Source organism: Miscanthus floridulus, chromosome 8 (assembly GCF_019320115.1).
Source record: "Miscanthus floridulus cultivar M001 chromosome 8, ASM1932011v1, whole genome shotgun sequence".
Taxonomy (NCBI): Eukaryota; Viridiplantae; Streptophyta; class Magnoliopsida; order Poales; family Poaceae; genus Miscanthus; species Miscanthus floridulus.
The window spans coordinates 73,167,809-73,189,851 of record NC_089587.1 but is presented as its reverse complement, the minus strand read 5'-3'; the positions used below and the strand labels follow the sequence as shown (position 1 = coordinate 73,189,851).

The following is a 22,043-nucleotide window of genomic DNA, read 5'->3' as shown; positions in this document are numbered from 1 at the left end:
CAATGCCAACGGGTTCCCATAAGTCAAAAAATAATTTGTGAACGCAATGCCGAATCTGTCACTCCCACGGATGACTATCCTTTCATTGGTGCCTCCAACAATGCGTAGTTTGAGAAAATGCAAACTTGGTAAAGCTCCAAGGATCTTAACATCCGGCAGACTTATACAAAGGATTGACAGTTCTAGCACCGCGAGATATCCAAGTCAATTTGGCACACATCGTTTGAGGTGGAGCCTTTGGTGGCTAGAAGAACCAGTAGGGTGATATGAATCCAGAAGCAGAGGATAAGATCCATCAGAATTTCGCATGCCTCACAAGGGAACATGGTAGTTTTCGGGCCAAATGGTAAGTTCAAAATCCCAAAAGAAAAGGCCAAAAATGAAAGCCAGACTTTTTCTAGTGCCAAGCAAGTAATTTTGTCATATATGTATGTGGGGCGTATGCAAAATTATGTAAAATGTCCACAACCGGACCCGCAAATAGGCAATGACAATATTATTGCTTATTGTCCAAAGTTCCAAATGGTCGGCTGACCGGTTTCCACGCTACAAGGCACAAGAGAACATACACAAGAACAACTAGAGATTCGCATTACAAATTTACAAATGAGAAAGGCACAGGACATCACTAGAGTCAGTTGACGGCGCGAGCCTGTCAAATTGCAACCCTCCTAAAGTTTCGAGGTTTCTCAGTCTAAAAGGCAATAATCAGAGAACTATCTGGGCAAGGTTTCTCCAAGCATCCCAAATTATGCACTGTCGCCACACCTTTCCTACAGACCCAGCATCTCCCTGCTTGCTCCTGCCTCCCTCTCTGCTGCGGTAGCCACTGATCCAGATAGTGCTGGTGATTTCATGGACAGCGGCGCCACTATCTGCGTGGGCGCTATTGCAGCTTGCCCCGCCACTGTCACACCCTTGGCTATTATGTCACGGTTAGTAACAGGGGTAGCTATGAGAAGAACGCCCATGTGTTGCGTGCTGTTACCAGCAATAGCTGCTGTTGTGACATTCTCTTGGGAGGTCTCAGACGGCTTTGCTGCCTTTTTGGGCTTCTTGGCCCGGCGTCGTTTTTCTGAAGGGGCAGGCAAAGCTTCAGGGATAGCATTGTCACCACCCAACAAACTCTTCCTGTGGACAGAGCAGAAATCCGTTCCCCATTTTGCGCTTGTACCACATCCTTGGAACTTGCACCGACTGCCCCCACCATGCTTAATGCAGAAATCTGTGCGTCCTTGAGCACTCTTTGTACATCCTTCAAATTTGCACCGCCTTCCCCCACCATGTCTTATGCAGTAATCGGTGTTCCCTTGTGCGCCCTTTGCACACCCTTCAAATTTACATCTCATACCACCACCATGCCTCACACAGCGGTCACTACGGCCTTGACCACATGCTGCATTTGGGCATTGGGGGATCACACACCGTTTCCCACCTCCATGCCCAATGCACAAAGGTGTGCCTCCATGTGCACCTCTCGTACAGCCCCGTACCATGCAGCCCTTGCTAACACCGCTATGCAACTTACAGTAGATTGAGTTCTCATGTGCTTGCTTGCTGCAGTTTTCGTTCTTGCAAAGCAAGCCTGCCCCAGAGAAGACATATTGTGCAGTCTGACCCGAAGTGTACCCAGAACTATCCTTTAGTTTACCTCGATCATCCCCTTCATGCTTGACATGTAACTCTTGCTCAGTGCATGGCACTGCAATGGAAATAGATCCCTTAAACTGGCTGTCATTAACAGGGGGCACCGATAAACCTGAGCTCTGCATTCCGCTGTGGAGGTGACTGAACTGTTGGCATGACAACTCCCCGCTGTGAGTTTTGCAGTACACTACCCTTCCATCGACAACCTCATTGCACCCAGGTTGCTGGCACTGGTTCCTGTCTGTTTTACAGGAAATCAATACATTAGAAATGTATAAAACACAATACAATTGATATAAACACAAAACAAATTAGCAAACAAAGAAAAGCTGATAGCAAAACACCACAAACTAAAACTCTAAAAGTAATTGGTCACACCAACATATCATATATTAGCTCCAGAATTCATGATAAAAGATATATATCAACCAACACTAGCACATGAAATGTGTAAGAAAAATAGCTTCATGACTAGTTTGTTGATTGCACCAACTCAGTGGAACATAAAGTAACAGAATGTCTTCTTGAAATTCCAAAATAAAGGTGTGTCCTTGCAAAATCACAAGCTACGGAGACATTGAGGCATGGAGCAGACATACCACCAAAAGAACCTTCTGCCATATGCATCTGAATTCAAAGAAAAGAACACAGAAAAAATTAGGATGTTGTGATTGATCATATACCTAAACATGGTTCCTTAAAGGACAGACTAAGATACCTTTATACGAGACATATGGTCATGCCCCATTACTGTTGTGTGTTTTTCTACAGAAGTTCCAAGCATAAATCTGTCAGATAATGAAACAGAGATACAATATCAGCAACAGCAGATATATGACTGATTATGGAAAATACCAGGATCCAAATAAGGTTCATACACCTGAATGTAGTGTAAATGGATATGTTAAAACAAACAAGAGGACAGTTTGATGATCAAGTAATTTGTGAAATAGCACAATTTGAGTGCTTGAGAATTGGGTTAAATTGGCCATGTTTAATCACTACGATTGGTTGCTATAAGTACAAACATATGGAGAAGGAAAACTGTATTATTTGCAGACCACAAATTTCAGTTTTATTGTTGTACATATGAAAACTTTATCACATATCACCACTACCTAACCTCTTTGTTCTTGGCTACCGGTCTGTAACATGGAAAAACCATGTGAATGAGGTATCTGGTTATATTGCGAGCAATTAGAGGTTCATTACTACACTCCAATCGGTTCTGATCATTACCAAAAGTTGGTGTCTGTATTGTTAGCTCCAAACCATTCTTCAACATATACTACATGAGAAATTAACAGTAGTTTCAGGTTTTCAGCAGCAAATAGGTACAATAGAATAAACAAACCATATTGTAATAAACTATTTGGTTATTGAATATAGAAAAATAAGTTCACACTTTTAAAAACTTCTTCCATAAACTTAGTTAATACAACAAGTGAAACAGGACATAAAAATCGAAGAAAGAAAACAGGTAAAATACAAAGGCAAGAGGTCATAAGCAACAATATCCCACGGTTTCCCTTTACTATCAATATTTAGAATAACTGTAGCGATCACCCAATTTTTTTTTTGGAGCGAAAAAATACAGCAGGGGAGGCCCCCACTGTGAGATTTTATTAAAAGGCAAAAGCCAGAAACTGAACAGAGGAGAAAGAACAACAAAAACAAAAAAACCACCCAAGAGGCTGAGGGAGCCACTGGTCAGCTAAGAACTAAGAAAAGGAGTCTATACAAAGGAGGAAAACATAGCGCTTGTCTTCAGACATTCTAAGAGCTTGAAGTCTAGCCTCATCCAAAAAGGAGCATTTCCAGGAGGAGAAAGAGGGTCGTCCACTGTCAAATATAAAGTTATTTCGCTGCTTCCATATGTGCCAGGCAGCAATGATGAAGATCTCCACAAAGAAGGGATTTTGATATTGCTGTTTCGACTGCATCATCATTTGGAAGAAATCACTTTGAAAGTTCCAGTGCATATTCAACTGTTGCCAGCAGGCCTGACTGAATGGACAGCTGAAGAAGAGGTGGAAAGCAGTTTCCTCAACATTCTGATTGCAGAGAATGAAGATCACCCAAATATTATGAGTATGTTACGGCGTGTACGATGAGGAGATCCCAGGGGAGAGTGGAGTAGGATGGATTGGGAATTGGAACGCAGGGGGTAGCGAGGAAGTGGTGCGGCGGGAGGTTCGCCGGCGGCAGCGGCAGAAACACTCGCAGCCACCGTCGAAGGGGAAACCCGCCCACCTTGGGAGGTTTATTCCTTCTTCGATAATTCCTGATTACATTACTAAGTGTCCTTTATAGATTAGGATCACTTCCTAACAAACACAAATCAATCTCCTAAAAATCCTCCCCTTCCTCTACTTTCTAAACCGCCCAGCCCCCCTCCTAGCCACGGCTGGGCCTGGGCCGGCGCCTATATTGGCCCCCTACGAAGGCGTACAGAACAGAAGCGTGTCAATGAAGAACAGAAAGTATTGAATAATGCAAAAAATGCTCCTCAAATGTGGAAAAGTAAACTAAGTGAAATTTATTAGCTAACAACGATAAACCTGACAGCATCTACAGTGCACACTCAGTAAGTGTCATTGGTTACTTTAGCCAAATTATAAAATTCAGCCTGATAAAATAGTAGGACAGAATAGAGGAAAACGTAAAAAAGCTAATGCATATGTATGACCTAATGGTGTAATGGCTCAAAGATATAAACTAATGGAGAAGTTCCAATGTGTAGCTCCTAATCAAACAATGAACCTTCTCACAGATTTGATCAAAGGACAAAGGGTCAGGCAACCAGCAAAACCACAAGCAATATGTTACGAGCAGTGACTAGGTGCTCCCCCTTGCCCTTGGACAAAAGGAACATACATGGCAGAAAAAAATCAATGCACAACGTCGAAGCCAAAATACAGCCACTCGAATCACTGAAGTAAAAAGGCACTTATATTTATATGGCAACTACTATTAAGGAAAGGAACTGCAAAGTATCTGACTAATATTTTTTTATATGTCAAAGCATGGCTAGTCGTGCGTGGTGCTTAATCAAGAAAAGAGTGTCAGGTTCTTCATGATTTTCTGGCTGAACTGTCTGTAGAATATGCAATGCAATAAACAGGTAATTCTGCATTATAAGCTCATATATGTAGTTCAGAGTGAGATGTCAAGGTTCCATCCGTTTTCCAATAACTTGTATTAACATTTTGAAAACTAATGATCAACCTCGAACACATTCATTCATTACTTAATATATATGTTACAGAAGTGGTGGTGGTGGTGGGGGGGGGGGGGGGGGGGGGGGGGGGGACCCAGATTTCTTGACAGTGACAGTGGCAGATGATGTCCGGCAAAGAAACATCGGCCATAATTGAATTTGGAGAGGTGGTGATATCTTATTAAAGAAAGTATCTTAGGAATTCATAATCCGTTCATATTTGTATGTGCTTACGATTGCAAGACTAATTAATGCGTGTATGGTGGTGCTTTAGTGCCAACCAAGAATAATAAATGTATGGCACAACAGTTCGAGCATGTCAGGTTCAGTGCCAACAGGCACACCTACTCCTCTTGCCATGAACAAAGAACCGAGTAGCTTTTAAGTGTGCAAATTACAGAGGGCAGTAAGGAGGAAAAAAAAAGCATAAGCATCACGACAGTGAAACTAACAGTGACCATTTCCCCACTTAAATCAAATGTGGTAACAATAACGCACATACATACACATACACAAACCTTGGTACGCACAGGCCGTAGCAAACAATTCGGCGAGCAACGGTCAAGGCACGCACTGCATTGGCTAGATGCAAAATAAAAATAGCACAGCCGGTCAGTCACTTTACTGCCTCCTTGCCGAGATCATTACCGAGGCTGTATGGCTAGAACAACAAGGCTCTGAAAACATACGGCGAGCACTAGCTACGCGGAGCACCCACCCACCCAGGAGCGACGATCGGCGCGGCAAATCGCGCGATCAGGGTCTGACTGATCCGCCGAATCAAGGGCGCGCAGCGGACACAGTAAATACACTCGGTAATTTTTGCACACACACAGAAGCAAAGTGATCAGTAGGCATATATACATACACGGAGTATACAGACAGGTTTCTGGTTAGATCAGATCCAGCTAGGGTTTAGGTGGCCGGTTACGCTGACGCACGGCAGGGAGTGAAGGAGGGGAGACGGCGTGGGGTGGGGCTGGCACACGTACCTGTACCGGGTGGGGCGGTCGTCGCCGGCGAAGACCACGGCGGCGGCGGTCGCCACGAGGGAGAGGGCCGCCGATGGGACGGAGGAGGAAATGCAGCAAGGGAAGGGAATGCGGGAGCAATTTGGCACTAGTATAGTATAGTATAGGAGGAGGAGTATTTTTTTAGTAGAAAGAGGAGAGGGGAGGGGAGGGGAGAGTCGGCTTTGAGAAGTGCAAGTTGCAGCAGGCATAAACATAAACAATTTGTCTGGCGTCTCTCCTCGTCGCCATCGCAATTCGCAGACGCAAAAGGGAAAGGAAGAAGACACCCCTGATTTGCCTGATTTGCTTTGCATCCCGTTCAGTTCACTGGATCTGGATGGGCCTTTTTCTTTTCTTTTCTTTTCTTTTCCTTTCATTGATGAGGTTGACGAACCAGTCTCGTCTGTAACTCGGATTGGGCCGGAATGTTGCAGTGCTCGATAATTTTGGCGGCCCATGTAGTACACCACCTAGTTCCGCACGAAAAAAAAGGTCATTTTCGCCTTGCATGCCTGAGTCCTGGCTATCAATAGCATGATTTTAAGAAAAATATGAATCTAGTTACAAAGTCTAATTGACCTCCCTGAACTATACCAGTCCGATTTCTCTCTCTTGTGGCTGACGTGACGCCGCGTAGGGCGGCTGATGTGCCCCCACATTAGCCAAAATTGCTTTGAAAACAGAAGTTAGACGGTTTTTGCATGTTGGATGGTTTCGGTGGCGGTTTCAGGCTACGTGATGCCACGCTAGTCACACGTGGTAAATCTAATTGTTCGATAGTTTATGGAACAATTGAACTACTTTATAGGAAAGGAAACCTTCCTAAATTTCGGTGTCTTCTTGAAGAGAGGAATCAAACTGCACAAGGTAGAGAGTGTCCAAGGGCTCGTTTGGTTCTCTCGCTCGGAACCATTTAACCTTATCCAGCAAGGGTGTCGAATGAGGCTAGGCATTTGGTTCTTTGCCCTGGTTACCTTGCTTGTGAGAGAGAGCGAAATCAGCTCGCCAGTCTAGGCGAGGTTCTGGGTTTCGTGTAAGCAGGCAAGGCGAGGTACAACAAAATAACCAAACGTCCCCCCAACTGTCCACAGCTTCTGCACTAGGAACAAGTATACCTTAGTAGATCGAAGCAAGATACATATATTATTCTGTATCTTACTCTCCGTCCCCAAAATAGTGCAATTCTCGCTCGCTTTTTGAGTAGTCGAACAATTTTAAATTTGACCAAATTAATATTATTCTATCAATTATGTAATATTTTTTTATATTAAAATCTATTTAGAGGTATAAATGTTGAAGCTTAAGAGAAAAAAAAAGTTGACTTGGTTCGTACGTATTATTGTATTTTTTAGGGAGTATTGTATTTTGCAGCGCACCTGCTGTTGGAGGTGGCTTCTGATGTAGCCGTGCCGCCAGTCTTCAGTGTCAGCATTTAGAGTGGTTGGTAATTGTTTGCATTAGCACCGGAACCGAGTCCAAGGCATGTGAAGATAATCTGTTTGTTTAATATGGATTCATGTGAAGCGCAATTGGATTGGATGGACGGCTGTGGTAATCCTTATCCATGCCAAAAGGCTGCTATGGGAGTTACAGTGGAATCACCAGCATAATACTAGTACTAGTAATAATCAAACTACTTTACTTGTATATAGTATTATATTATAATATATTGTATACTACTATAGGCTCGTAGCAGCCCTTGGGTGGTTGGGTCACAGCAGCCTACCTCATCACCAAGTTCGTCCTATTGTCTCTCCGAATAAATTAGACGACACCTGTGACTAGGGATGAAAACGGTACGGATATTTTCCGGTCGTATTCGAAACCGAATCCGTTTAGAGGGGTTGAGATCTGTCCGTATCCGAGTCCGGATATCCAACATCCGATACCGTATCCGTATCCGAATACTCAAATCGCATATTTATGATGTCGATATCCAATCGTATCCTATCCGACATAGTTGACACTATCCGTATTCGAATCCGAATCCGGACAGAAATATGAAAACAAATGTAATATCGGTGATATCCGTCCGTATCCGATCCGTTTTCATCCCTACCTGTGACCAATTGCCACCGCTTTCTTTCCTACCAGCCCATCCCAAATTTAATAAGGTAAGAAACAACTCTTGTTTTGTGGTCAAAGGGTGGAACAAAAGGATAGACAAGAACTACTCCCTCGTTTTTTTTTCTAAAAAAAAATACATATCTCGATGTTTAAGAAGTTAAAATTTAAGTATAATTCAATTTATAAAAAATATCACTATTTGAGTCTCTAAATATGTTTATTATAAAAATATATATTACGTACATCACAAATATTAGTAGTTTATATATATATATATATATATATATATATATATATATATATATATATATAGTCAAATTTACAAAGAAAATGGCTGTTAAAAAAGTGAGATGCGTAGTATTTTTTTTCCTAGAACGGAGAGCAACTACATCACACCGCAAATACAAGACCATTTCTTTTCCTTCCAAGTAAATCGGGTCACATCACAAGTTTGTGACCTACTATGTTATTACTCCCTCCGTACCCGAAAGAATGTAATTCTAGGTTTCAAATCTTATCTCAAAAAAATGTAAATATAGACTTGAAATCAACTTTTCCAATAGGATCCACCTATTAAAAATACCACTACGTATCTAAAAACTATCATATTCTATTTATTCATGAGAAGAATATTCAGGAATGTAAGCATTGTTTTTTAGTTTCTAGAATGATAGAGTAAGGGTAAATGCGTAATTTGACACAAACACTAATTTTATCTCGAAAAGTGAGATTTATATGGCGGAGGGGAGTATGTTATTATGTCAATCAAATCCATTGGGCATGTTCGGCTGGTATTAAAGCCGGCTGATAAGCTGGTCTTGACTGATTTGTTGTGAGAGAAAAATACTATAGATTATAACTAATAAGCCGGCTGATAATTTTAATTGAACATGCACAGATGCCAACTAAAAAAAACTCTGATTGTTCAACTTAAGTGTGCCAGGCAGTAGCTGAGTCACTCACTCCAAGGAAGCTACTCTTGCTTGGTTGACTGCTCCATCCATTCCAGCCTGCTGCAGTTGAGTTCAGTTGGTCCAGGACATGGCTATGTCCGCTTCCTCCTCCTCGCGCGCCCTCCTCCGCCGGATCGGAGGCGCGCTCCTCCGCCGCTCCTTCTCCGATGCCGCCGCCGGCCCCGACTCCGCCGCCGCGGGGTACCACGTCGCGGGCGGGCCCAGCTACATGCGCGGCGCCGTCTTCTGGGAGCCCGGCCGCCCGCTGACACTCGAGGAGTTCCGCATGCCGCGCCCCAAGGCCGGCGAGCTCCTCATCAAGACCAAAGGTCCCGCCTTTCCTCCCTCCCTTCCATCCCTCCCCCAACTGCTTCTTGCATCACATTGTCGCTACGCTACGCTTCGGCTTGCAATCCAGATGAGCCAACTCGGCTGCCTCTGTCCCTAATTCTGAATTGCGACTCGTCCCATGCCGCGTCCATCGGTTGCTAGTGATAGAGGCTGCTTTGGATAACCAAATGCAAAATCTGCTTGATTTGGTGATTGCGCGCCGCCGATGCTTCACTAGAGTCCCAACCATGAGAGTGCGGGGCTGCAGATTGGTGTCTCGGGGGATTCGTTTCGATGAACCGATCTGATTCCTAGCTGTAAGAGATGAGAATTGGGAGAGAATCACCGCACCATTCCATTACTCAGAGTTGGGGTTAAATACAACACTGATCCACTACCAGCCGATCCTATAAACAAGGCATGCCGATCCTATAAACAAGGCATGGTGGGATCGTGAGCTAGTCTACAGCCGTTACATGAGGGGAAGAAGACTCAGTCCTAACTGTATCGCTAACACCCCCCCTCAGTCGAAGCACCAGATGACTGAATGCAAAGACTGACTCTGAAATCTTGGAACAGCGATGTAGGAAGCCCCTTAGTCATGATATCTGCAATTTGACGCGCAGTCGGGATGTGCAAGACTCTAAACTGACCCAAGGCAACCTTTTCTCTGACAAAATGTATGTCGATTTCAACGTGCTTGGTCCTGCGATGATGAACAGGATTCTCCGATAGATACACAGCCGATATGTTGTCACAGTAAATTACTGTCGCCTTGTTGATGTGCACATGTAGTTCGTGAAGCAGATTTCGAATCCAACAGCACTCCGCTGCGGCATTGGCGACTCCCCGGTACTCGGCTTCAGCGCTGGAGCGCGATACAGTCTGCTGCCTCTTGGAGGACCATGACACCAGTGAATCTCCGAGGTAGACACAGTATCCTGACGTTGATCGCCGTGTGTCTGGGCACCCAGCCCAATCAGCGTCAGAGTAAGCCTTCAGATCAGTAGTGGACGACACCGAGATCCTGAGACCGTGATCGATAGTGCCGCGCAGGTAGCGAAGGATGCGCTTCACCAGGTTCCAATGTGCAGCCCGTGGCTTGTGCATGTACAAGCAGGCCTGGTTGACAGCATACGCGATATCTGGCCGCGAGAGTGTCAGGTATTGCAAAGCCCCGGTGATGCTGCGGTAGAACGTGGCGTCCATCTCCGGGTCGCCGTCGTGGACAGACAGCTTCTGCTTGTCATCAACTGGAGTGGTGGCAGGTTTGCAATTGCTCATGCCGGCCCGCTCGAGTATGTCCTCCGTATACTGAGACTGCGTGAGGAAGAAGCCACGTGAATCACGGCGAACCTGTACCCCGAGGAAGAATTTCAGAGCCCCGAGGTCCTTGATGGCGAATTCCTTGCAGAGCGCGGCGACAATCTGCTGCAGTAGTGTCGCGGAGGAGCCCGTCAGGATGATATCGTCGACGTAGACGAGGAGATACGCTAGCGCTGCACCGTCCTTGAAGACAAACAGGGAGGAGTCGGAGGAGGTCGCCGTGAACCCGAGAGAGCGCAGGTGGGCGTTCAGACGCTGAAACCAAGCGCGCGGAGCCTGCTTGAGGCCGTAGAGCGACTTCACGAGCTGGCAGACATGGTTTGGTTGAGCTGGGTCAACGAAACCAGCTGGTTGATGGCAGTACACGCGCTCCGCCAGATTTCCGTGGAGGAATGCGTTCTTGACGTCGACTTGGTGAACTGGCCAGCTTCGGGATGCAGCGAGATGGAGTACGGTGCGGATCGACGTCGGCTTGACGACCGGGGAGAATGTTTGATGAAAATCCACCCCGGGTCGCTGTGAGAAGCCGCGCACGACCCACCGCGCCTTGCGCCGTTCGAGGGAGCCGTCAGGGTTCAGCTTGTTCTTGAACAACCACTTGCCAGCGATGACGTTGGCATGTGGTGGGCGCGGAACGAGTGTCCATGTCTGGTTCGCCTGGAGCGTGTCGAACTCAGTTTGCATGGCCGCATGCCACTCGGAGTCACGTAGCGCCGCACGGACAGAAGGCGGTGGAGCTGTCGGTGGAGCAGGCGCGGCGACGTTGGCGTACCGCGGATTCGGCATATGGATGCCGTCCCGCGCTCGGGTGACCATGGGATGTCGCGGTGGCGGTGGTGCTGTTGTCGACGATGGATCCGGCGGCGCTGGAGTGGAGGACACAGTCGGGCTGTCATCATTTGGCGCAGAAGGTGCTGACAGCGGCGGCTGTGGTGCTGGAGACGCACCCGGGGCCGACTGTACCGGCGCAGCAGTTGGTGTGGACGATGGTGCTGCAGAGTCGCCCGAGTTTGGTGGCGCCGGTGGAGGACCCGAGGCTGCCGATGGTTGAGGCGCCACGGGTATGATCCGCCGAGTGCGCGCGCGCGGAGGCGTGGGCACCGGGAGAAACTCGTCAAGACTCGGCGCAATTTGCGCCCGCCGTTCAGTACCTGGAGAAGTCAGTTGTGCAAATGGAAAGCATGTTTCGTCGAAGAACACATGACGTGAGATGATCATACGTTTGGTTTCAGGATTGTAGCACTTATAACCGCGCTGATCAAGCGGATAGCCGAGGAACACGCACCGGGCAGAACGTGGGGCTAGTTTGTGTGGCGCTGTGGCTTCGGTGTTTGGGTAGCAAAGGCACCCGAACACGCGAAGGTGTGCATAATCAGGATTGACTCCAAACAGGAGTGAGTAAGGCGTGGAGTTTTGTCGTGGGCGACATGGTCGACGATTCAGAAGATAGGTGGAGGCGGCTAAAGCATCAGGCCAGAACGTGGGCGGAATGAAGGCCTGAAACAGCAGTGTGCGCAGGGCATCATTGAGTGTTCTGAGAACGCGTTCAGCACGCCCGTTTTGCTGCGAGGTGTAGGGACATGTCAAGCGCAAGACAATGCCATGCTTGGCAAAGAAAGCACGCGAAGCTGAATTGTCGAACTCCCTCCCATTATCTGTTTGAAAACACTGAATAGCGCACTGAAATTGGGTGCCAACGAAAGCATGGAACGAGATCAGCGTGGGAAGCACATCAGACTTATGGCGTAAGGGGAAAGTCCAAACATAGTGCGAGAAATCATCCAGGATAACAAGATAAAACTTGTAGCCCGAGTTGCTCATTATTGGAGATGTCCATACATCACAATGCAAAAGCTGAAATGGAAAAGATGAAATGTGTGTGGACTCTGAAAATGGAAGCCGTACATGTTTACCAAGGCGACAAGCATGGCACGTGTGACGGCTAGACGGAGAGCAACTGAAGCCTACAAGCCGGGACAGATGCCGAAGGGCGTCGCGGCCAGGATGACCAAGGCGAGAGTGCCAGAGGGGCTCATCAGTCTTGGTCAGGAGCGCCTGCGTAGATGAACCGGAGGTAGCACCAGGAGCATGGCGCAGAGGGTAGAGTTCGCCAGAGGAGTCACATCGGAGGAGTGCCATCCGGGTACGAAGATCCTTAATAGAGAAGCCCCAAGGGTCAAATTCAACAGATACATTGTTATCCCGAGTTAGAGAACGTACTGAAATGAGATTCTTCACTAATTGGGGAGCAATAAGAATATTGTTCAGTTTAAGTGGAGAGGAAGAAGTGGTGGGAATGAGGGTTTGACCAGTAGACGAGGAAGACATGAGATCACCGTTGCCAACAATGATCTGACGAGGAACAGGAGAAGCAGAATGGGTATGGAGCATACCAGGATGGGATGCCATGTGGGAGGAGGCACCTGTGTCCATGAACCAGTCGCTGCCGCCGCCATTCTGATTGTTCAGAGACATGCCATGGAGGGCGGTGTAGAGGCTGGGCGGAATGGCACCGGCACTGTGCTGTGGAGGCGGTGCGGCCAGTGCAGCCATGGCCGGCGGAGGGTGAACGCCGGGACGTGGAGCGAGGACGCCAGGGCGCCAGGAGTTGAGAGGCCAGGCCTGGACAACACCTTGCCAGGGGCTTGAGGCCCACTGTGGTGGCGTCGCGGATGGGCCGCCCGACGAGGGATTGCGTGGACGGTTGTCAGCCGCCTTGCGCTTCTTGCGTCGGTCGCCGCGATCACCACTACCGCGTTCGCCGCCAGCAGAGGCATTGCTGGGCGCGGGTGGTGATGGCGCAGACGGAGACTTGGTGATGTCGTGGGCGGCGAGGAGGGCAGTCTGCGCTTCCATCTTCAAGGAGTGTTTGATGCGATGCTCCTCCTGCAGCAGATAAGATTTGGTGTAGAGGAACGTCGGCGGCGGGGACATGTTGGAGAGCACGGCGATCGCCTGACTGAATTTGTTGTTCAGGCCGCGAAGCGTGTTGATGACGAGCGCCGGATCGGAGACAGCAGCGCCGCAGTCGTAGAGGGTGTCGGCGAGGCGCTTGAGGTGGCCGCAGTACTCGCCGATAGTCATGTCGCCTTGGAACAGACTATGGAACTCCTGCTGGGCAAAGACAGCGCGTTGCAGGCTGTTGTCGAGGAACTGTCCCGTGATCGCCTTCCACGCAGAGTAGGCGGTGGCGCCGGGCCTGTTGACGTCGTTCCAAATTTCTTTGGAGACGGTGGAATAGAGCCAAGACACGATGGAGGAGTCGATCTGAAGCCACTCCGCATCATCCAACATCGCGGCGGCGTCGACCGTGCCGTCGATGTGGTTGAGAAGACCAAATTTCTTGATGGTGAGTTCAAAGAACGAGCGCCACTGCCGGAAGTTCCCGTCCTCGGCGGAAAGAGTGACGGGAACGTGGTTGCGGATATTGAGAAGCACAAGAGTGGAGGAGGGAGGAGGAGCAGGCTCGGAGCCATCAGCGAAGGGGTTGGACGAGACGGAACCGTGGGGACTCGCCATGGCCGTGAGCAGCGGAAGGTGGAGAATTGATCGGAACGATCAGTCTGATACCATGTAAGAGATGAGAATTGGGAGAGAATCACCGCACCATTCCATTACTCAGAGTTGGGGTTAAATACAACACTGATCCACTACCAGCCGATCCTATAAACAAGGCATGCCGATCCTATAAACAAGGCATGGTGGGATCGTGAGCTAGTCTACAGCCGTTACATGAGGGGAAGAAGACTCAGTCCTAACTGTATCGCTAACACTAGCAAGACTAGCATCTTCGTCTGACATTGACATGGTGGTGTTCACAACTTGGTGCAGCCTGCGGGGTCTGCCACTCCGATCTCCATGTCCTCAAAGGCGAGCTCCCTTTCTCCAGCCCCTGTGTCGTGGGCCATGAGATCACCGGAGAGGTTGTCGACCATGGCACGCACACTCCTGCTGAGATCATCAACAGGTATAGTATATCCATGACAGAGCCACTACTGCCCGAAATGACAGATTTGTTGGTACCATACACCACCAGGGGCTTGTAATTCAGTTCGTCAGGCATCAGGCGCTGTCTTCGTTTCAGAATTCATGGTTCCCTTTCTGAAAACGTTTTAGGTTCCCAGTCGGGAGTCATGTTGTTGGCGCGTTCATAATGCCATGTGGGAACTGCTTCTACTGTGTTAAGGTACAGCCTCTTCGTTGAATTATGGCATCCCTTTCTTTTCTCTCCTGTCTCTGTGCTTTTTCTTGCTTATGCAGTTATGCTCACGTGCATTGATTTGATACAGGGCCAAGAAGATCTGTGCGAGTCTTTCTTTGCATATAATCGTGCAAAGGGGACGCTCTATGATGGTGAAACACGGCTGTTTCTAAGGGGCAATGGTAACCTGAGGAAACATATTCTCATCATACATCAGTAGCACTGCAGTATTATTGTACTAGGCTCTGAAATTTTCCATCTGCAGGGAAACCGGTGTACATGTACAGTATGGGAGGGCTTGCAGAGTATTGCGTCGTGCCAGCCAATGCGCTAGCAGTTCTCCCCGACTCGTTGCCATACACAGAATCAGCGATTTTAGGATGTGCAGTGTTTACCGCGTATGGTGCCCTGAGGCATGCTGCTGAAATGCGGGCGGGTGATTCGGTAGCTGTGATTGGAGTTGGAGGGGTTGGATCAAGGTCAGCTGATGCCTGATAAATTTGAGAACCTTTCTCCATTTTTTTGGGACTATGAATGCACAGACATGACCATTCTTCCTCCCTCTTACTTGTATCTTAAAAGTAGATCTTTTGTTTTGCAGCTGTTTACAGATAGCAAAAGCCTTTGGAGCTTCCGAAGTCATTGCAGTGGATGTTCTTGATGAGAAACTCCAGAACGCTAGCACACTTGGCGCAACCCACACTGTAAATGCAGCAAAAGAGGATGCTGTTGAAAGGATAAAGGTATGTGTCGATTGTCAAAGTTTGTGATCTATCAATGAAGTTCAGAAACTAGTTCTATATATCTACTTCATTATAAGTCCTGCCATTGCTTATCTTGTGTTTTTTCAGTTTTTCTTTTTCTTCAAGGGGGCTATGTTAAAATGTGCATATTGAACTTTTCAGCTATATATTGATCCTACTCAGATGTGAATGCCTTGCTGTTCACAGGAAATTACTGATGGTAGGGGTGTGGATGTGGCTATAGAGGCACTTGGTAAGGCATTAACATTTTCCCAGTGCGCCAAAAGCGTACGTGATGGAGGCAAAGCTGTTATGATCGGGCTTGCTGCAGTAAACGTAATGGGGGAGGTCGATATAACCCGTCTTGTCCGACGACAGGTTCGCAATCGGCTGGCTTCCACCTTTGTATTGCATTGCATGCATGGTTCCTTGTTCATCTTCTCATGTTTACTTGGAACCAGGTGAAAATCATTGGTTCATACGGCGCAAGGGCCAGGCAAGATCTTCCTCGGATAGTGAAGCTCGCGGAGAGTGGCGCCTTCAATCTCCAGAACACCATATCAAGGAAATGCAAGTTTGAGGAGGTGAATGGCGCCTACGAGGATCTCAATCAGGGCAAGATCGTCGGGCGAGCTGTCGTTGAGATCATGGAGTGATGACTGACGAGGTGATCAATCCTGTGGTTCCAAGCCTGGGTCACACAATAATAAACTGCGCGTGCTCTTTGACAGCATTGTCAAAATCTGTTAATGAGAAGATGACCGAGCTGTATATGGAGATGCGCACTGTGTGCGTGTGACAAAGTGTGTTACTGGAATTAACATTTGCCCTTGTTATTTCTGTTTAGAATGAAAATTTACTGTTGCAAGGAATCTGATCTGTTTCCTGAATACCAACCAGTTCCTGAGCCTACACCGATAAACAACTGTAGTTATGAACTGTTAGGCCACCTTACCAATTATCCTTCAGAAAACAACGCAACAAAATGATTCCACAAACTAACCGTCAACTCTGGAAGCCATAAAATGAAAACCATCAGGGCAAGGAATGCCAACCGAGTTTACACTACATAGTCAAAAGCATCAGCTACAAAACTTTACCAAGGCCTGTGTATCTTGCTCACAGATCACAGATCATCGGATTGAAAACACCGGCCAAATTTTTCCTAAAACGTGTAACATAAATGGACTTGAACTAGAGCCACTACGATAGTATGTGGGCACTCGACTGGATCCTTGGCCAACAAAAGCATGTGATTGCCTCAATCTTCTATCCTCTTATAGAAAAGAAGGAAAGCCTCCTGCTTGAGGACTTAGTCTAGAGAGACTTCTGTGACGGTATCATTGTCTGCACAGAACCATGAGGAAGACGGGCTGCTGCTCGGCTCCTGCTCACTTGCAATCCTGCTTCCTCTCACATAAGCGACGCAGCGCCCCTCCACTATGGAGCTCCCAATGTGCTCAATGACACCAACTAGACGATATCTGGTATTGTCTTTGTCCTCAGACCTGAAGATTTGAGAAATAATAATTAAAAAGAAAAACCAAGCTAATCCTATGAAATGCTATATAGCTATAAACATTGCTATTGACATATATCCAGTGACTAAACAACAAGTAATCAAATTTCAACATATAAGGCTCCTCAACTACTTGAAAGTGCCACCAGAAAATGCTAAGTTGTTCATATAGTACATCTATCACGGAGTACTAACACTGGGTATATCAAGTGACTAATTAGAAAATGCTGGGCATTATAGCCAACAATCCAAAAGTCTAATAATAAACGGTTGCCAGGTTAGGCATTTGAATGTGCATTCTCAAGAAACAAAAAAGGAATGTCCACCTGTAGCCAGTGATACAGTGCTGCAAGGAGTTTGTGATGCACTGTGTTGTAAATATGATAGGAGATTTTTTCCCAACAAAAAAAGCTCAAATCACAAAGCCCTGAAGCAGTTTCCAACTAATTAAAAACCAGATCACAACAGCTAGATAGCATGGCTCTGAATTCTGATCCAAACACAGCTATGAAACATTCAAATTCAGCTTTTATTAGAGCCAACAGTTAAATTCAGTTGATTCTCGAACTCCAAATACAATTAGTTTCACATAGACACCTGATCCCATTTTTCATCTATCTACGCACAAAAATGGAAAAAGGTTCCGTAGCTGTTCCAATTTGCTGAAAGAAGGTTTGCGCTCAAAAAAAATATTGCTGAAAGGAGGAGTCACATACAAATACAACTTTTTTTTGATATGTTGCATATGGCATCTACTTTTTTGGGACTGACAGGCTTTGTTGTTGTTGTTGTTGTTGCTGCATATGACATCTGTATGTGATCCATCACCATGAAATTACACCCCCAGCCAGCAAGTCATGTGATTGTCAAATGCTAGAGGCCAATTTCCCATGTCCATAGCGCTGTCTGAGTCTCGAAAAATTGTAACTAAACTTCTCTAAGAGATCTTTGTTTTGTGCCATTTTAAGTCCTTTCAAACTTTTTCAATCTGCTGAACTTTTAATGCAGATCCTACTAAGATCACACTTGGGTCACCAGCAGTGACCAAAACACGAAGAAACAAAAGGAAGAATAAAAGAAAACCAAATGGCACAAGATAAAGTGAGAAATTGCCAGGACCTCAAATAAATTTACTTCTAGTGCTACTCCAGGATAAGCAATGGCCACTTGTAACTCTTTTAATTTAGAGACATTAGAGTAGTTACTTGAACAAATCCTTGGTGAACACAGTCTTGGACAGCTCCATCATCTATCTGATGGCTGCATCCCTCCTCCCACAAGGCCACCCTGGACGCTCTGGACAGCATACGTCGGGCGTTCATCTGGACTAGTAGCGACTGCACCAGAGGAGCAGTGCCTTGTAGCCTGCATTCAGGTCTGCCTTCCCAAGGAAACTGGTGGTTTTAGAGTATGTGACATCGGTTTGCATAACCAGTGCCTATTGCTCAAACGCATCCACTGACTGCATCACTACAGGCCACAGCCTGCTTGGGTATGCTAAGCTCACCAAGGAGTCAAACATTGCAACCCTGCAGGGGCCTACTACTAAGGTGCACACTGGGATGCCTTGAGATCCTCACCACTGTCACTGGGTAATGGCTTACAGGTGTCTGGGATGGCACCTGGCTTGACACCAATCCCCTCTCAGTGCTCTACCCTGCCATCCACTTTCATGCGGTGTGGCTAGACACATCTGTCAGAGACATTCTGAGCACTGGCCTGCATGAATGTATTGCTGCCCATCTGTCCAGAGTGGCTGCTACCTGCTAGCGAACTTGAGCAGCCGGCGGCCCACCAGCACAGAGTCACCCTAACTGAAGAACCAGATCAGCAGCATTGGGCGCCCTGATGCCTGGCTTTCTGCACCCGTTGTCCCTTTGCAGACACAATGGGTATCATCAAGTCAGGGCCTGTCTACAAGGCCATCTCAGGGCATGGAGAGGGAGCTGAGTTCTTTGCAATTGTTTGGAGGAATTGTGTGCCATTGCACGTTCAGTTCTTCAGGTGGTTGCTGTTGCAGTCATGGATCAAATGCAAGGTCAACCTCAGGCAGAAATGCATTGTGGATGATGACACTTGTGCGGTGTGTGGCACAACCAGTGACACTGCTAATAATCTGATCTTCACTTGTCCCTTCTCCCAAGGCCTTTGGTCTGCCGTAGGATTAGCTGCTCACAATGCTCAAGCAAACAAACACTCTTTGGCACGTCTCCTGGCAAGCTTGCAGCCTGCAGCGTGCTACAATGCATTCATCCTCCTCTTCTGCTGGAAGTTGTGGAAGCATCGCAATGAAGTGGTGGTCAACACAATGGCGCCTTCACGACGGTGTCTCCTTGTGGCATGCAAAGCTACAGCCATGGCGCAGCTCTGACGCTGTTGCATATGAGTTCATAAAGCAAGTACCGTAAACACTTGGTGTACTGTTCTGTTCCCGCTATATGGCTTAATTCTGAACTTATGCTGCAACTAAAACTGTAACTGAGTGAGAATCCTCATGATTTCATAAGCATTTTCACTATAACATCATCATATATATTCTGGTAGCAAGGGCTCAGCATTTTGATAACGAATCTAGAGTAACCTGTAAAACAACAAAATGTGTGTGAGGTCGATATTAACACCACCATGTTCGTTAATTTTCACAGTCCATATGAACAGATAATCAATTAGTGAGAAAACAATGGAATAACTAAACCCAATAGACACTGAACAAAACTAAAAGTTGAATCACCATAACGCACAGTTCACCCTATACCAGCAGGTGTATCATCCGAATGGCAGGAGAAATTAAAAGGAATGTGCCCCATAAATTCACTACTCTCCATCATCACAAGAGCACGCATGCACTGAATATGATTAGACTCAAGAGAAACGACATCATCTGCTTGTCACTTCACTGAATGGCAAAATTGCAGTTCCTCAATTACACACAATTTGATCCGGAAGCGAAATGCAAACTTTGCGATTGGGAATACACGGGACCAGCTCAAAGCTCATCTCTCCCCTCCTGCCGTCCCCTTTCCGGCAGTAACTGAAGCACAAAGCGAGTCGAAAGGGAAGGGGAAGGCACACCTTGGCTTGTCGAGGCATGGTCCTAGTAGCCTGGAAGAGGCGGCCGGAGAGGCGGAGGGGAGGTGGCGGGCACGCCAGGGGAGAAGTGCGGTGGAGACGCGGAGAGGAGGAAGGGCCGCGGCGGCGGCGGCCCCGGCAGGGGTCGTCGTATTGCGGGTGACGACAAGGTGGGGTTCGTCCTGATTTACCTTTTTTTTTTCAACTAACATTTGCTTTCTCTTTTTTTCCTGTTTGAGAAAAGGAAAAAAAAATGGAAGGCACAGGAAGCGACTTTTTTCAACTAAAAACTTTTATGAGGAAAACCCTTTTTCAATTAAATAACAATAATGCTCCTATCTCCATCTTCTAAAAAAAATCCCCACTCCGTATTGGCTCATCTCGTAACCCCCGAGGCCGCAACGCAAGATTTCGCCTCCGAATTCAAGCACGAGCACTGCTGCCCCCAGCACCGAGGCCGAGCTGCCCGAGAGGCACCCTGCCCGTCGTTGCCTCGCGCCCCCGCCTACGCCTGGCGCTCGTCACCGAGCCGGGCTACATGTGTGGCCACCCTACCCGCCGCTGCCCCGCGCCCCCACCTAGGCTTGGCGCTCGTCACCGAGCCAAGCTATGTGCGTGGCCACGTGGCCGTTCATCCGCCGCCCCCTTCCACCACTACGCGCCCGTCTCCCGCCGTGCCATGCCCTCCCTCCACCGTGTCATGCCCTTTCCCCCACCGTGGAGACCCAAGCTTGCTAGCTACCACAGTTCCCCACCAGGTTGGCCATGCTGCCGGCGGCGCCATGTGTTTGTTTCAGGTGTGTTTCAGAAGTTATTTTCAAGTGTTTCATTTGTATGTTGCGTATGCTGCAATGACTATTGTAACACCCTCGGTGTTACACTGCACAGTTTTTTCTAAAACACTGCATGAGCATTATACTTGTGTGTACATGTATGTAATATAGGGTATAAAGCAATATATGAAACTTGAAATGTTCATTTGAAACACGAAACGCATGTTACATTTCATGTCGCGTTGTATTACTTAGGGCTCTAAATGAATTTTTATTGAACAAAAATGCTATGGGACGCATATACGAAACTTTCGTAAAGTTTGTAGCATGATCTTCGTAGGCAACAATGAAATACGTGCGGTCGAGAACGGGGTTCGCTAGCTAGTGTATCGAATGGCTTGGAAATCAAACTCGACGCGAATCCGATCGTGTTTTGGTTGAAATTCCTAAGTCGTGAAATGGGTCGACGAAGCCATGTTCGACAATTTTTGTAGAATGATCGGGTTAGGTAGTGGTATGGTTTTGGGATTTCTTTTAGTAGCTTGATATACCAGCTAGAGCGTAAAATAGATGGTGTAGCTACTGGATCATCGAGTTGGCTTTTTGAGCAACTTTAAAATGCGTGCAAAGCACGTTCCCGGTCGGTTTCGGTGTCTGGGCGCGGTCACCGTGACCCGGCCGGTGTCGTCGCTCGCCCAGGCGTGCCCACGCGCACCGCGCGCGCCGGCCGCACTGCCGCTGTTGCGCCTGGTGTAAGGAAAATAGACCCTAGGCCCATTTACTTTGGATTTTGGTGTTTGATGACCAATACAACCAAATTGGACTAATGAATTTGCAAGTGTTTGTTTTGTAGTTCAATATGGTGCAAGACGCGACTTGGACAAAGGCGACGTGATGATCCGAGGATCAACACCACAAGCAAGATCTTAGGAACACAAGAGAAGACCCAAGATATCAAGTAAAGTCCAAGCATGAAGATAGGAACCAAGCCGCACGCAAGATCGCGAAGAAATGAGCTCACAGAGGTGATCGGACGCTGGAAGAAAGTGACCGGACGCTCCGATCAGTGGCTCGGCAACAGCAGGCGTCAGCAGCTGCGACCGAACACTGAACAAATGAATCGACCGGACGCACCGATGGCACTGTTCATCAGTCCGACAACACACTCAGCAAGTGACCAGA

General features: G+C 47.3%; 2 protein-coding genes and 1 long non-coding RNA gene across 5 annotated transcripts; 1 reads left to right on the top strand and 2 right to left on the bottom strand.

Moving 5' to 3' along the window:
• Window positions 1-460: 460 nt before the first annotated feature.
• Window positions 461-6,127, bottom strand: LOC136472577 (uncharacterized). 2 transcript variants are annotated; one of them, XM_066470276.1, is made up of 5 exons: window positions 5,860-6,125; window positions 2,887-2,935; window positions 2,366-2,435; window positions 2,247-2,274; window positions 461-1,888 (listed from the first exon to the last, which is right to left on the bottom strand). In XM_066470276.1, the coding sequence occupies exons 3-5, from the start codon at window positions 2,429-2,431 to the stop codon at window positions 774-776; spliced, it is 1,209 nt and encodes a 402-aa protein (XP_066326373.1). In that variant the 5' UTR covers window positions 2,432-2,435; window positions 2,887-2,935; window positions 5,860-6,125; the 3' UTR covers window positions 461-773. The 2 variants fall into 2 exon arrangements, with proteins under 2 accessions (XP_066326373.1, XP_066326372.1); XM_066470275.1 differs by lacking the exon at window positions 2,887-2,935 and having other exon boundaries at window positions 5,860-6,127.
• A 2,798-nt stretch (window positions 6,128-8,925) lies between these two features.
• LOC136472576 (uncharacterized) lies at window positions 8,926-16,366 on the top strand. Its single transcript, XM_066470274.1, has 8 exons — window positions 8,926-9,229; window positions 14,388-14,523; window positions 14,673-14,742; window positions 14,846-14,939; window positions 15,023-15,236; window positions 15,359-15,500; window positions 15,708-15,878; window positions 15,962-16,366. Exons 1-8 carry the CDS (start codon window positions 8,989-8,991, stop codon window positions 16,154-16,156), a joined length of 1,263 nt encoding a protein of 420 aa, XP_066326371.1. The 5' UTR covers window positions 8,926-8,988; the 3' UTR covers window positions 16,157-16,366.
• A 132-nt stretch (window positions 16,367-16,498) lies between these two features.
• Window positions 16,499-20,252, bottom strand: LOC136472575 (uncharacterized). Of its 2 annotated transcripts, none has more exons than XR_010762388.1 (3): window positions 20,092-20,252; window positions 18,139-19,600; window positions 16,499-17,008 (listed from the first exon to the last, which is right to left on the bottom strand). It is a non-coding gene; the product is annotated as an uncharacterized lncRNA (long non-coding RNA). The 2 variants fall into 2 exon arrangements; XR_010762387.1 differs by having other exon boundaries at window positions 18,225-19,600.
• Window positions 20,253-22,043: the final 1,791 nt, after the last annotated feature.